General features: G+C 43.4%; 1 protein-coding gene and 1 long non-coding RNA gene across 4 annotated transcripts in view; one reads left to right on the top strand and one right to left on the bottom strand.

Annotated features, from left to right (window-relative positions):
• Positions 1-13,498, bottom strand: part of CLNK (cytokine dependent hematopoietic cell linker) — a 174,382-nt gene that overhangs the window by 33,992 nt on the left and 126,892 nt on the right. The window contains exons 9-12 of the mRNA XM_059165328.1: positions 8,970-8,995; positions 8,748-8,767; positions 7,631-7,741; positions 751-778 (exon numbers count right to left, since the gene is read on the bottom strand). Of these exons, the coding sequence (XP_059021311.1) occupies positions 751-778; positions 7,631-7,741; positions 8,748-8,767; positions 8,970-8,995 (185 nt within the window). The remainder of the gene's footprint in view (positions 1-750; positions 779-7,630; positions 7,742-8,747; positions 8,768-8,969; positions 8,996-13,498) is intronic.
• The window catches only part of LOC131826129 (uncharacterized), a 125,376-nt gene that overhangs the window by 50,809 nt on the left and 61,069 nt on the right, over positions 1-13,498 (top strand). The gene's annotated exons all lie outside the window — the stretch shown is intronic.

Genomic DNA, 13,498 nt, shown 5'->3' with positions numbered 1-13,498 from the left:
TCCAGATGTAAGAGCATAGTTGAAAGACTAAAACAAGAACCATGCTCCTTAGGAAGCCAGTGGGAATGAGGTGAGGCCACTCTCTAGCTGTTGGACAGTGGCTTTCCTTCAGTCACAGTGGACCCATCATTTCCTCATTGGGAGTTAAGGAGCTGAGTGTGGAAGGACTCTAAGGCAGCTCCATGATATCTGACTTTCCTGCTGTTAATTGAGCTTCTACAGCTCACTTGGTCATTATGCACTTTCTTTGACTTATTTTAACTTTTTCACAACAACCTTGCAAAGAAGTATTATCTTTCTCTATTTTGTGGCCGTGGGGTTGTATGTGTATTCAAATCCAGGTCTATGTGGTCCATATTTAAAATGTTTTGTACTGAGCCGTCTTGTCTTTCGTTTGAAGAACAAATGGTAAGGTATAGTACCATTTCCAACATCTTATTTCTGGAAAGCAGAAGACTGGAGGTCATTGGTGGAAGCTTTATGTCTTCCGTGGAAACTGGGATGCTCTTCACTGGACTAGTGAACTCTGATATCTTCAGGTCACAAAATAAGACCTTGGTCTCAGATCGGGACCTTTACTTGTTTTACTTTAGTTTTCTCATCTTTAGAGTAGAGATATTAATACATTTGGGTATAGCTGTTATGAGAATTAATTGTGATAAAGTCTCTGAATCAAATAGTGTCTTGCCCATCACAGACATTAATGCACAGAAATCCCTTCTTTGTTTCTGAGGACAAAATTCCACTTACCTCACTTAAGTCCTTTAAGCTTATCTGCCTGTAAGGAAAAGAAATATGGTGTTACATAAATACAGTTCATAATGATCAAGATAAAATCACTCTGAGCCCTTAAAAACCTTTGACTGCATTTTCATTGCCAAATTAACAGCCCATGGTCCAGTGTGATATTCATCACTGTTCTTTAAAGTGAAAGCCAGGTTATTTTCTCATAATTTTCTAAGAAACAGAAGAAGTTATGAGGGAATACAAAAGGTGGTGACAGAAAGGACATGAATAAACTAGCTTCTCATTTTTGGAGAATTTCAGTAACATCATCATTTCTCCTCACATTTGGTTTTCCTTGTTGGGTTTTATTAGCACAGTCAGACCTGCTATTATTATCTTGATTGCAAAACTCTGAGTGTTTTGTTTTGAGGAAATATAACGAGTCTTAAGTAAGACGTTGCAGGGTACAGCGGGACCCCAGGAAGCGGTGGGTTAGAGGAAAGATGCTTCCATGAGGGAGAATGAGACATACCATGGAATGGATGATGGGGTAAGAACTCAATGCACGGTGTGTTGATGTGTGCCCTGGGCACGTCTCAGAAGAGCTAGCAAGCCTTTCATGGATACTGACAATTCAATCAATTCACCTCTCTGAACTTGTCTTTCTCATCTGTGAAATGGCCACAGGAGCATTCATTTAGGATTGCTAGCAATAAGGATGACCATATGGGGCGCTCAGTGGGTACTGCTGTTGGGATGTGGTTAAAGGCCAATGAGGACTGACATGCACATTCTGTCTGCCTGGGTCTGCCAGTGAGAGCCTGGTCCTGAGGGAATGTGAGGAGGTTGAGGCAACAACACCAGCCTCAGAAGGCGACAGTTGATCTAGAGAGACAGAGATGAGCCCAGGAGCACACAGCGCTCAGATGCTATATCCTGTTCTCAGACAACCAAGCAGCAGGCAAGTGGAGTGAGGGCCATGTTTTGTAACCAGTTCATCAGCCCATCAGAGATGGTACCTCTACCCACTGCCTCCCCCTTTCAATGGGGCAAATGGGAAGAAAAAGAGATATGATCAGAAGTAATAAAGTTGAACAGACACCCATAGTATTAATTATTTGGGTTAAGTTGAGGCTAATTTTTGTTTTCAATGTTTAAGAGACTCTGGCATTTTAGGATTACATGTGGTTTTAATTTAAGACATGCAATTGATTTTAGACTTGTGATTTTAAGTTCCAAGAGTCAAGCTGTGTTCAACTCCATTTATAAAGATTGCAGCCTGCTTGAGAGAACTTGAATTTGTCTAGATTTATCTATTTACCTTATTAGATTTATAAAAGTTGTTAAAGTAAGTTTTGCTCATTAGGGTTTAAAGTTAGATGTATATAGGTATTTCAGATGTTTTAAGATTTAACTGAGTTTGTAAATAAGTCTTATTGTCTAAGGTTCCTTAACCTATGCAGTGTGACAGAGTGTCCTCCCGTCTAGATAAAATTGCCTGATTTACAAATAAGTATTATATTCGATCAATGGAAATGGGAGGCTTCAGGAAAACTAGGCTTTTGAAGTGGTAGCATTAAAAGATGGATTTTTACGTGATAACCCAAGCAGTTGTAGGAGGGTTTTCTGTGCATGACGTCTCTGGACCCGAGACTGCCTCTGTTGACAAGACTCCCTAAGTTAGTTGCTCCCTTTACCTATAAAATGAAGGTATCTGGCTTTGGTGGTGGTTGGGGGTTTTTGGGGGAGACCTGCACCCTCACAAAATGCAGACCAGGGTGGGGACCTGTCTGACCACCCCAATGGCACCATGCCACCTCCCTATGAGCATCTTTCATTTTGTGTAAGTGGTCCTGTGTTCTGTTTTGGAGATGGCCCAAAAGCCGTGACAGGGATAAGCTTCCCCATGTTTTTCTTGTTCATAATATGTGCTCTGTGTGTATTTGAGGATAATCCATTTTAATTCTTGAGCCTCCCTTAGATTTTGCTGAGTTTTACATAAACTAGGTTTGAATCCTTGTGCTGTCATCTGTGAGCTCCCTCATTCTCTGGAAGTGAAGTCCCTTCTCTGAAGCTTGGTTTTCCCACCTGTAAAATGGGTAAACCCACACAGAAATGAAGTGGGTTGATTAAGGTTCTCATGAAATAATATACGTGAACGTTATTTGGAAGAAAATAGCACCTTCCATCTGCATCCATTAAACACTTTCTTTTAAATGAAACTTTTTGTTCTGAGATAATTGTAGGTCTCATGCTCATGTAAGAACTTATACAGAAGGATCCTGTGTGCACTCATGCAGTTTGCCCCAGTGGCGATATCTTGCAGGACTATAATAATAATAATTAAAGTCACATTCTAAAATCAGTATTTCCTGTAAGTACCCATTCCCATGCAAATTTGTATGCTTCTTGGTAATCAATGTTTCCCCTCTCTTCAAGGACTCTGGCTTCTCAATATCTCCACGGATTGTTGTTGTTGTTGTTGTTGTTTTCACTTCCCAAATCCTCAGAACATACATTTTTGTCCCTGAGATGGCTTGAACTGAGGTGGTGCCAGCTTTGCGGTTGAAAAGGGAAAACTGTAGATAGGCAGACAGGTGTTTTTTTGGTTAGATAGCAGGTACCTTCTGTAAATTACATTTTGGCCGAACCCTGCAGCATGGGGTTGGATTTTGCTGAAGCTGCAGGGAGATGTCATGGCTCATGACCTCTCTGCATTTCTGTGTCCCACTCAGAAAACTGAGGATTGTGATACTGTTTTCTGCACAGTGTGGTTGTGGGACTGCATGAGGTCAAGCAACCGAAAGACCCCAGAGTGGACCCACTGTATAACAAGAGCTCCCCAAATGTCATTACTCAGGATATTTTTATTTGGTGCATGTGCCAGGGTATTAAAATTATAAGGGTTAGTGGGAAAGTTACTCCCTTTTTAATCTCTTTCTAAATATGTCAAAGAGAGAGTCTCCATGTGGTGGTGACTTTATCTAAATATTGCTCTTGCATTTTATTTGTCTTCCCTTTCAAGAGAGAAAAAGTGACACAGGCTGAAAGTTTGGGTCTGAAACTGTCTGTGTTGTAGTTATGCTAATGATGTTTCCCCTTTAAATAAATTTCCTTACTTTAAAAAAATGAGCTGAGCCAAAAATATGAAGTACCCGGATATGATAAAAATCATAATAATGGTACACAAAAATGGTTGAGAACACCCAACGAACATTCCCCAGACTTCAAAGTTCTCTAGTTTTCAGTCGTCAGTGAAGGATTTAAGTGACATTTTCATGAACTGAAGTGCTTCGATTCAGCAATCGTTTTGTGAAGCCAAGACCTAGCTTTCAAGTAGAGACTGGCCGAGCTGGCAGAGACAAACGGTTGCAGCAATAGGCAGACCCACATTCACTGTGAGGAGAGCCGAGTCCATTGTAAAGGGCTGCAGCTGTCGGCTGCCTGTCAGTGACTGCGGTGGATTACCACATGTAAATCACAGCCTCTCTTGATGGAGGGCCTTCCATCTCCCAGCACCCATGGAGCAGCTGGTAGGAGTGGAGCGGGTACTAGCCTTCTTGTGTGGGCTACAGCAGTTCAGCTCTCCAGTGTCCCTTCTGTTTTCAGAGAAAGTGAACCTTGCCACAGCCTCCTGTGGTTGTTGACAAGCAACTTGTGGGTCATTAGTAATGGCCATCTGACTCCCAATATGGCACCCAACTCAAATGAATTTGGAAGCTCTCCTTTTATGGCAAAACTCTTTCTTATTCATGGTAATATTCCCAGTGTCTCACACAGGCTCTGCATGTTTTTGACCTCTCCATAGTCCTGCAGCAACCCTATAGCGTTGACCAAGTCATCTAACCTCTGTGAATCTTAGTGACCTACATGTCCAAGGGGTGAGGAAGTGATTTTTATGAGACACCTACTGTGAATCAGCCAGAGAGCCTTCAAAAACCATACTTTAGAGGACTGAGCCTTTAGAAAACCACCTTTTGGAAGGATACAGTGAGATGGGAGGTCATGACACTCTGGAGGGGTTGATGGTGAAGAGACCCAGCCAGTTCTCATCACATCTAAAAGTGATTAAACAGATTTAGCTCTGGCTGCAGAAACTCAAGAGGATGCAGAATGCAAACTTGTAAAGACTCCAACACCATGGCATTGGCTGCATGATAGGTTGAAGTGATCCAGACTGCAGAGGAACTCATTTTCAGATCAAGGAGTATTATTTTAGACCCTGGAAGCTGGAGCATATGTAGGAATGGCTGAAAGACCATCAAAGCTTTACTGACCGATTCCTGGAACCTGGCTCCCTCTGGGCCCTTAGCCCTGGCTGTGTATCAGATTGCCCCCAGGGGAGTGTTAAAAGATAGTGATGGCTGCTTCTCCCCTCTCTGAGTGATTAACACAGATCCTGGGGAATAGGACTTTTTAAAAAAAGCTTTCCTAATTATTTTAATGTAAAGCCAGAATGAGGAACATTGTAGTAGGATATAGAGTCTGTATTTCGAGAGAAAATAGGGTCATGGGTGCTTAATTCTGTCGGGTAGAGATGGAAAATGATGTTCAGGTGTTTTTCTTTCCTGTGCTGTGATACTCTCCTAGGCACTCTAGAGACATCACTGCCACTCTTGTCACATGGGGACGACTACACTGTTCTCACCAACATGGAGACTCAGAAGTGTTTGAGAGATTTATGAGATCATGTAGCCAGAAGTGGCTCAGCTGGGATCCAAACCCAGTTCTGCTGGGTCCCAACAGCTGTGCTTTCTGGCATAAAGACACTGAAGGAAGAGAAGATCCTCTTTTTTTCTCCATACCGAACAACCTCATCTGCTCTGATGTTTTATTCATCCTGTGTTCTGCCGCTTTGCTCTCTGAGTTTTGACCAGTTCTGGATGTATTAGACTATTAGGTCAGTAGGGTCCGAAATGATACATTTCATGTTTCCAATGCTGATGACATCACTTCATGGGTTTGATGGTCTATTGTTGGCTGTTGTTGCCTCCCTGTCTCTCGTGCTTTGAAACTAGAAATCAAAATAGAGCAAATTTGGTTTCTTCTCATCTGGCTAGGACCCTCTGGAAATGGCAAAAGGAAATACAGATTTATTGAAGGTGTACTATGTGCCAGGCAGACCCTGGGCTGGAAACTATGCACACTGAAATGAGTCAGTCCCCACTTTTTGGGTGGAACAGACTTGTATCCAGATAATTATATGGGGTGGGGGATGGGCAAAGGCACCAACAGGAACAGGCTCAAGGTCACAGCGACGACCTAGGCGGGCAGTGTTGAATGGTTGTCATGATTAGTCCTGTGTTACTCTCACATGAGCCCATAGGGTAGGTGGTAGGTATTACTGTCATCCTCACTTTACAGCCCAGGAAGATGTGGGCTGGGTGAAGATTAGTCATTTGCTCTAAAGCAGGTCCTCAACCCTGCACTATGGACCTTGGAGGTTCATTATCCTTTGTCACAGGGCTGGCCCATACACTGCAGGGTGTTTGGTGGCATATCTGACCTCTACCCACCAGATGCCAGGAGCATTCCCACCACCTGACCCGTCACAACAAAATATGTCTCTGGATACTGCCAATTTCCCCGAGGCCAGAGTCACCTCCAGCCGAGAACTGCTGTCCCCTCTCTTCCATCTCATACGAAAGATCACCTGAATTTCAACCGGGGCAGCTGGAATTGACACCTGAGGGCTTGTGTCCCTTCCCACACTGCAAGGCCAGTGGAGAAACCAGCACATAAAGGGAAATGGCACCGGGCAGAGAATGAGGGCTACTCCTCCAGGGGGGAGGTGTGTTTGTGTGGGGCTGCAAAGGATGAACAGAGGAGGGGACATTGGCCAGAAAAATAAGGCAGAAATGGTATTTTAGGCTCATTGGCATTCGCCATCAGAACCAGTGCTGACTGGGTTCTCCACAGAATCTCAAAATGTGCCTGATATTTTGAATTTCTGTTATCTACAAAAAATGCTGACTAAGTGATGCCTCGTGCTCCAACTTGCTGATTCAAGCTTGCAGTAGGAAAGCATCATTCATTCTATGCAGGAACGAGAGAGAAATGTTCATCTCTGTTCTGACTTCTAAAGTGAGGAAATTTTGCAAATCCAAACTCTCTTGGGCAAAGAAAAGCTCCTATGCTCCTTTGTTACATTTTGCGATTGTTGCTGGCTGCCTAATGCTCCACACATTTGGAAGTAGGACTCTGTCGTCAGCTTAATGCCAGAGACTTGGCTTTTTAATTATTTGTCAAAATGGCAATAACGTTTCTGACAAACGTGTTTTCCCGTGAAGTAATATTCCCACAGCTGGGGTGGGTGGTGAGAAGCTGAGGGGCAGTACTGGTCTGCACATAGCCTGAATCCCCTTTCAGTTTTTACATAACAAGTCCTGATTCCTTTCTGGCACTTAACATCTTCTTCAGTAACAATTCAGGTCTCAAGCGAGCCTTTGTTTCAATAACTCATTTTATTACAAAGAAGATGTGTTATCTTTCTTTCTTTAATGAGTATGTATTTGACAAAGAGAGAGAGAGAACGAGAGAGAGAGAGCGAGAGAGAGAGAGCGAGCGCAAGTGCATGCACAAGCAGGGGGCGCAGCAGGTAGAAGAAGAGGGAGAGGCAGACTCTCCACTGAGCAGGGAGCCTGATGCTGGACTCCATCCCAGGACCCTGAGATCATGACCTAAACTGAAAGCAGATTCCCAACCAATTGAGTCACCCAGGTGCCCCAAGAAGGTATACTTTCTGTTAAAGAATCAAAGAGCAGTTTTATAAGAGTATTTTCCCTCCAGGCATCATTGGCTCCTCCCAACACAGGAGGGAGCCTGTTTTTCCAAGTCCTGCTCACCCTCCAGAGCCCACCGGCCTCCCTGGACATTTCACCAGCAACAACACCAAACCTGTCACCTGGGTCCTTTCTGGACATTGGGGAGGCTGAGCCCCTGAGGGAGGGACGACCAGCTGCATTCCGGCTGTGGGGGCAAGGGCTGGTACTTCTTTGGAAGAGTGGCAAGTGGCCTGTGGGAAGAGTTGCAGGGGGAGTCTGAGAAGGTTTGCTGGGCAGGAGTCTGCTCAGCCAACCCTACCCTCCGTGAACCCAGCTTTGGGTGGGGAGTCCATTTTGGGGTACTGGCTGCTTGACAGAGCAATCTGATCCTTTTTAGGTAGCCGCAATGATCAGAGTACGGTAGTCATTCTCCTAATGAGCTTAGAGCTCCCTTCCTGCAACATGCTCTTTGGTCTCGTTCTCTTTTCCAGAAGGGGTGATGCCATTTTTTTCAGGGCATCATAGAGTTCCCAATATGCCACCTGTCTGAGACTGAGAAAGACACGAGCTCTTTAAGTGCCCCCCTCCCCCGAATTAGGAACATGTTTGAGAGTCAGTGAATGTCTCACACACCCTTTTATTTTGACATTCCGTCATTTATAAAGACTCTCGGGCACTATTGGTGGAGGCTGGGGATGCAGAGAGCAAAGACATAGTCCATGCTCAAGACACTTCCCTTCAGGGTGGCAGAGAGAGAAACCATGAGAGGTGACCAGCAAGGGTATTTCACTCTGTGACAGAGGTCCTCTCGGGGCCCCGAGTGGGACAGCAGTGACCGACTCACCAGGAGCCTGTGAAGTCAAGGCTGTGACTCTTGCCTTCATGCATATGTATAATAGAATAACAGTAGTATTTCTATATATACTAGATAGAAAAATCTAAATATAAATATAGGCTTATCCCTTGCCAGAAATACTGAAGGCAATTCATAGGGCTGGCGATGTCTGGGGGTTTCTGTGCTAAATGGAGGGAAGAAATGGGAGAGGATGGGAAGGATGCAGGGCACACATTACGGACTGATGAGTGAAGGTACGTCGAGTGGCTGGCTTGTTCGACCTTGTTCACTGGTCAGCTTATCTTAGTTTCTCCACATCAACGGTTTGTGTTTTTCTTTTTTTAAATTCTGGAGCTTTTCAAATTCTGGAACTAATCAGTTAAGTGTGTAGCAAAGTACAATTTCTATTTTAGGTGTCTTACCGAGGAGGTGGTAAAGGAGTCTGCAGAAGGAAAGAGAATCAGAAATTAAATTTATTGTTCTCTGAGCAGAAATAATGGTTAACAATTTGGGGGTTTACAAATAGAAATGACAAATCCAACCAAACATCTGGGATGCATTTTTCAAGTGCTAAGTCTTTACATTGTCCACATCCCTCTAAAACAAAGAGTGGGTGACAAACACATTTTAATGATTTCTCTTACCTTGTTTCCCTTTGTGGGTCTGTCTCCTGAAACATAAGAGGGAGAGCAGTGAGTGTATGGAAAATGTCATCAAGCTAGTTTTGCATATGTTTGAATGGAAATCATTTCCATTTGAATAATCTTGATGATAATGTCAAGTAAGTTTTGTGGAGATCTTATTAGGTACCCAGGACCTAATGATTCTAGTTAAGTGCTTTCATTTGATCCTGGCCTTTGTTCTGGAACTGACAACTGAGGTATGGGGAAGTTACCCTCCAGTCACCTGGAAAATGGTAGAAAGAAGACTTTAGTGCATGCTGTACGGCTCTCAAGGTGCAGCCCTTGACTACTAATTCGTGATTAGAATTAAAATCTTTATATATCTCTACTGTTATATCATTGCTTCACATTTGTGCCAAACACGCTTCACTGGACATTTCTGAGCAAAGGAAAATAGCATCACAGAATTTTCCAGATGGAAGGCTTTTCTAAGACTCCCAAATCCAACTTTTATTTTAGACCAAAGTAAGGACAAACTAGGTAGGACAATTGCTTACGACCACCCAACCCTAGAAAAGCCTGAATGAAAGTCAGGCATTTCTTGAATCTCAGGTAGTTTTATTTCCACAGTTGGATTCAACTCAAAGACAGTTAATGGGCTTCTACTCTGAGCTAAGCATGGGATTAGGTAGCTGGATACAAAGACAGCACAGCCTTCCCCTCAAGGTGCTGATGTTTGTTCGGTTTTTAGGCCAAGGTCTGGGATCTGGGGACGCAGTGAGGAGGGTGAGACACTGTCCTTGTTGCCATAGGGCTTGTACCTAAAGAGTGCAGACTGAAAACACTATTAAATCTCTGAGAATTTCAGAAAGAAGGCCGTGGTATTAAAGGGACACATGGAAGATTTAAGTTAGTCTGGGGGGTCAGAAAAAGCAAAGAAAGCAAAGTTGAGAAAGCAAAGGTCACTGATCCGTAAGAGTGGATGTGGTGTCTTAAATGGTGTTTTATATGGCTGTGGGAGGAGCCAATGGGAAAATATGGCTCCTGTCAGAGGTGAGTTCACCCTGGGCTGATTACTGGCCTCCATGAGCTTCATTTCCTTGTGTGTGGAGCAACGAGACCACACTGACTCAGTGGTTTTTAACCATGCTCTGACAGGCGCCCTGCGCTCCCCTGGGGGCTCGTAAGGAGCAGGAGGGCTAGAGGACTTGTGTCTGTCTCGTTGTCCCTTGTCACAGGAGGCTTCATTCCATCTGCTTCCAGATTTCTTTTGGGGAAAATTCCAGCCGGCCCAGAACAACACAACACAACAAACACTTGTTTGGATGATTTCAAGGGCTCTTCCGGGTCTAAAATAATTACTTGAGTGAGCAAAATTATCATTCTCCATCTTTTGTTTTTGGAAAACACTTTTTAAATAGATAGACTGGATTTCTCTGCATACATTCAAACACTGATGGCAAACAGGAATTGTAGACGTTCTTGGCACTGTAAAAACAAAATAGGATCTGGGATGGCTTTCAACAACAGCAGCAGCAATCTAGTTAATGGGAGATCTTTGGCTATTTCCATGGTATTTCCAAAAAGCTTAGACCACATGATGCCTTCCTAAGGCACCACGTCAGAAGACCTAAGATTAACTTCGGCTCACTTTGTTGTGCGTTGGGCTCACCCTCACAGCTCCCCGACGGACTGTGTCACTGCTTACACTGGTGACTTTCCCTGTGAAGCTAGATGTCGGCTTTCTAAGAGGCCTCTCTTCTTAGCTACCACTGTATCTATGGGGGATCAATTCAATCTACTGGAAAGAAATTCAATAAAGAGACTGAGTATCTGGGATTCAGTAGGAACATTTCATTTATCGTTTCAGAGATATCTATCCCATTGCTTCCGTGACTGAACTCAGGAAAAGACATCTATCCTCCTTTTATTCATGGATTTATTATTGAGCATGTAGTGTATGTCACACATGGATTCATTTGTAATATATTTATTGGTGCGGGTGCTGGGCAATATAATACCCAAACAAAAGTTGCTGTTCCCAGGTAACTTACATTTCAGTGGCAGGACATAGAAAACAAATAAAAGTGTATGATGACAAGGACAGGTGATGACAAGTGCTCCAAAGAATAGTGAGACAGAGTGAGGGAGAAAGCCAGGCCATAGGGAGAGCAGGCGCATGAAGAGTTCTTCATCTGTCACACAAGAGAGATGGGGAACAGGGGCACTATTTTTTAGGCAGATCCCAGAAAGCCTCTCTGTTTAGGTGATGAGAACGGAGTCCCAGGGAACATGAGGGAGCCCATCATATGACTGTGTGGACAGGAGTTTCCTGACAGAGGGAAGAGCAAGTGCAAAGGCCCTGAGGTGAGATGAACAAGAGGGAGGTACTGCTTGAGTAGTGGTTGCAGAGGTAGGGGAGTGCCCAGATCGCCTGCCATCTTGTAGGCTGTGATAAGAGCTTTGTCTTAAACATGGTGTATCTTTTGGATACACTGTTTACACATTCTGTGTCTTCATTATAAAATGACATTTTCTCTGGCATCTGTTACCTCCCCCTCTACTTAAAAAATTTTGTATCTGGCATCATTGTCAACAGTAGCGGAGATTTCAGCTATATCAAATATGTCTATTAGTAGTCATTTTTGCTGTCGAGCTTCACTTGTTTGTTGTTCAGGTAACTGAAATCCTACAAACTAGTGAGTAAGAGTGAATTTTAAGAATCCTACAAGCGAGAAAACCAGATCAAATAGGCAAAGTAGCATGTCATGCTGTGCTAATTTGTAAAATCCAATCAGCTTTGTTTTGGGGGGGCGGTTGTTTAATAAAGTACTAATGTTTGGGATAATGGAAGAAGATGAGATACAGAGCAACATTTCCGGAGTTTGAATCTTGATTTTGCTACTTACTATGGGCAGGATCATAGCAGGTGCTCAATAAATATTTATGAAATAAGCAAACGGGTTGACGGAACGTCTGTTTTCTCATCTGGAAGAGTGAGAAATGGTTACTCACACTTCACTGGAATTTGTGGGTGGAATACATGGATGACTACCCTTCAAGTACATGGCTTGTAATGCACACCCGGTTATTAGCATTATTTTCTGATGGAAAACTAGAAGGGGAATGACAATCTACTCTCCTTGTGAAGTACACACAAATATTCTCAAATGCTAGGAGAAGTTCCCTCTCTGTCACATAAGAAGACCCAAACGTTTGTTCTCTGGGGTCCTTCCCTTCTTGAAATTCAATCAAGTGGGTTTGGAGGAGGCTGGCATGCTCGCCATCTGGTGGCCATCTGTGTAATTAGCACCATCTGCCCACACAGTGTCCTCATTTGCTCTTCGTTCTGCACCAAGATTGATTTCACTTCCGCTGCAAAATTTATTGCTGCTTCAGAGGTCCTGTGGTGAGGGGAGCACAGCATGGCTGTAGAATCTGATGGTTAGGGTTGGACTGTTACCTCCACGACTTATTAGGGAGAAATCACGAAGAAATTGTCAACCTTCCTGGGATGTTAAAGCAAAGCATCCCGGAGAAGAAAGTATCACAAGACCCACTTGTGGCTGTAAGTTGGAGCAGCTGGTCCAGCGTACGAAGCTTGCTGTTGAGCTTTAGGAATTTTGCAATGTGGCTGTTAAACACAGCCATTATCAAAAAATAAATTATTTCACGCACACTTTCGTTGTATCTGAGACTGCCAAACTGTCTTCCAAGTGGCTGTGCTGTTTTGCGTTCCCACCGGCAGTGCATGAGAGTTCCTGTTGCTCCACATCTTTGCCAGCATTTGGTGTTGTCACTGTTCTGGATTTTGGCCATTCTTCAAGGTGTGTAGTGGCATCTCATTATTGTTTTAACCTGTACTCCCCTGATGATGTGTGATGTGGAACATCTTTCCATACGCGTATTTGCCATCTGTATATCTACTTTGGTGATGTGTCTATTGAGGTCTTTGGCCCACTTTTTAATTGGACTGTTGGTTTTTTAATTGTTGGGTTTTACGTGCGCTCTGCCTATTTTGGACAACAGTCCTTTATCAGATGTGTCTTTGGCAGATATTCTCTACAGGTAACGTGACTTGTCTTCTTATTCTGCTCACATTGTCTTTCCCAGAGCAGAACTTTGTAATTTTCAGGAAGTGCAACACATCAATGATTTCTTTCATGGATTGTGCCTTTGGTGTTGGTTTGGAAAGACATCACCACACCCAAGGTCATCAAGGTTTTCTCCTGTGTTATCTTCTAGGAGCTTTATAGTTTTGATTTTTAATTTAGGTCTCTGATTATTTTGAGTAAGTTTTTGTAAAGGGTGTAAGGTCTGTGTTTAGGTTTCTTTCTTTCTCTTTCTTTCTTTCTTTTAAGAGGATGTCCTGTTGTTCCAGCAATATTTGTTGGAAAGACAATCTTTGTTCCATTGGATTGCCTCTGCTGCCTTATCAGATATAAGATGACTATATGTGGGTCTATATCTGGGCTCTCCATTCTGCTCTACTGATGCATTTGTCTGCTGCTTCACCAATATTGCACTGTCCTGATTACCGGACCTTTGCA

Source organism: Mustela lutreola, chromosome 1 (genome assembly GCF_030435805.1).
Source record: "Mustela lutreola isolate mMusLut2 chromosome 1, mMusLut2.pri, whole genome shotgun sequence".
NCBI lineage: Eukaryota > Metazoa > Chordata > Mammalia > Carnivora > Mustelidae > Mustela > Mustela lutreola.
Note: the sequence above shows the minus strand (reverse complement) of the source record. Positions and strands in the feature narration are given on the sequence as shown.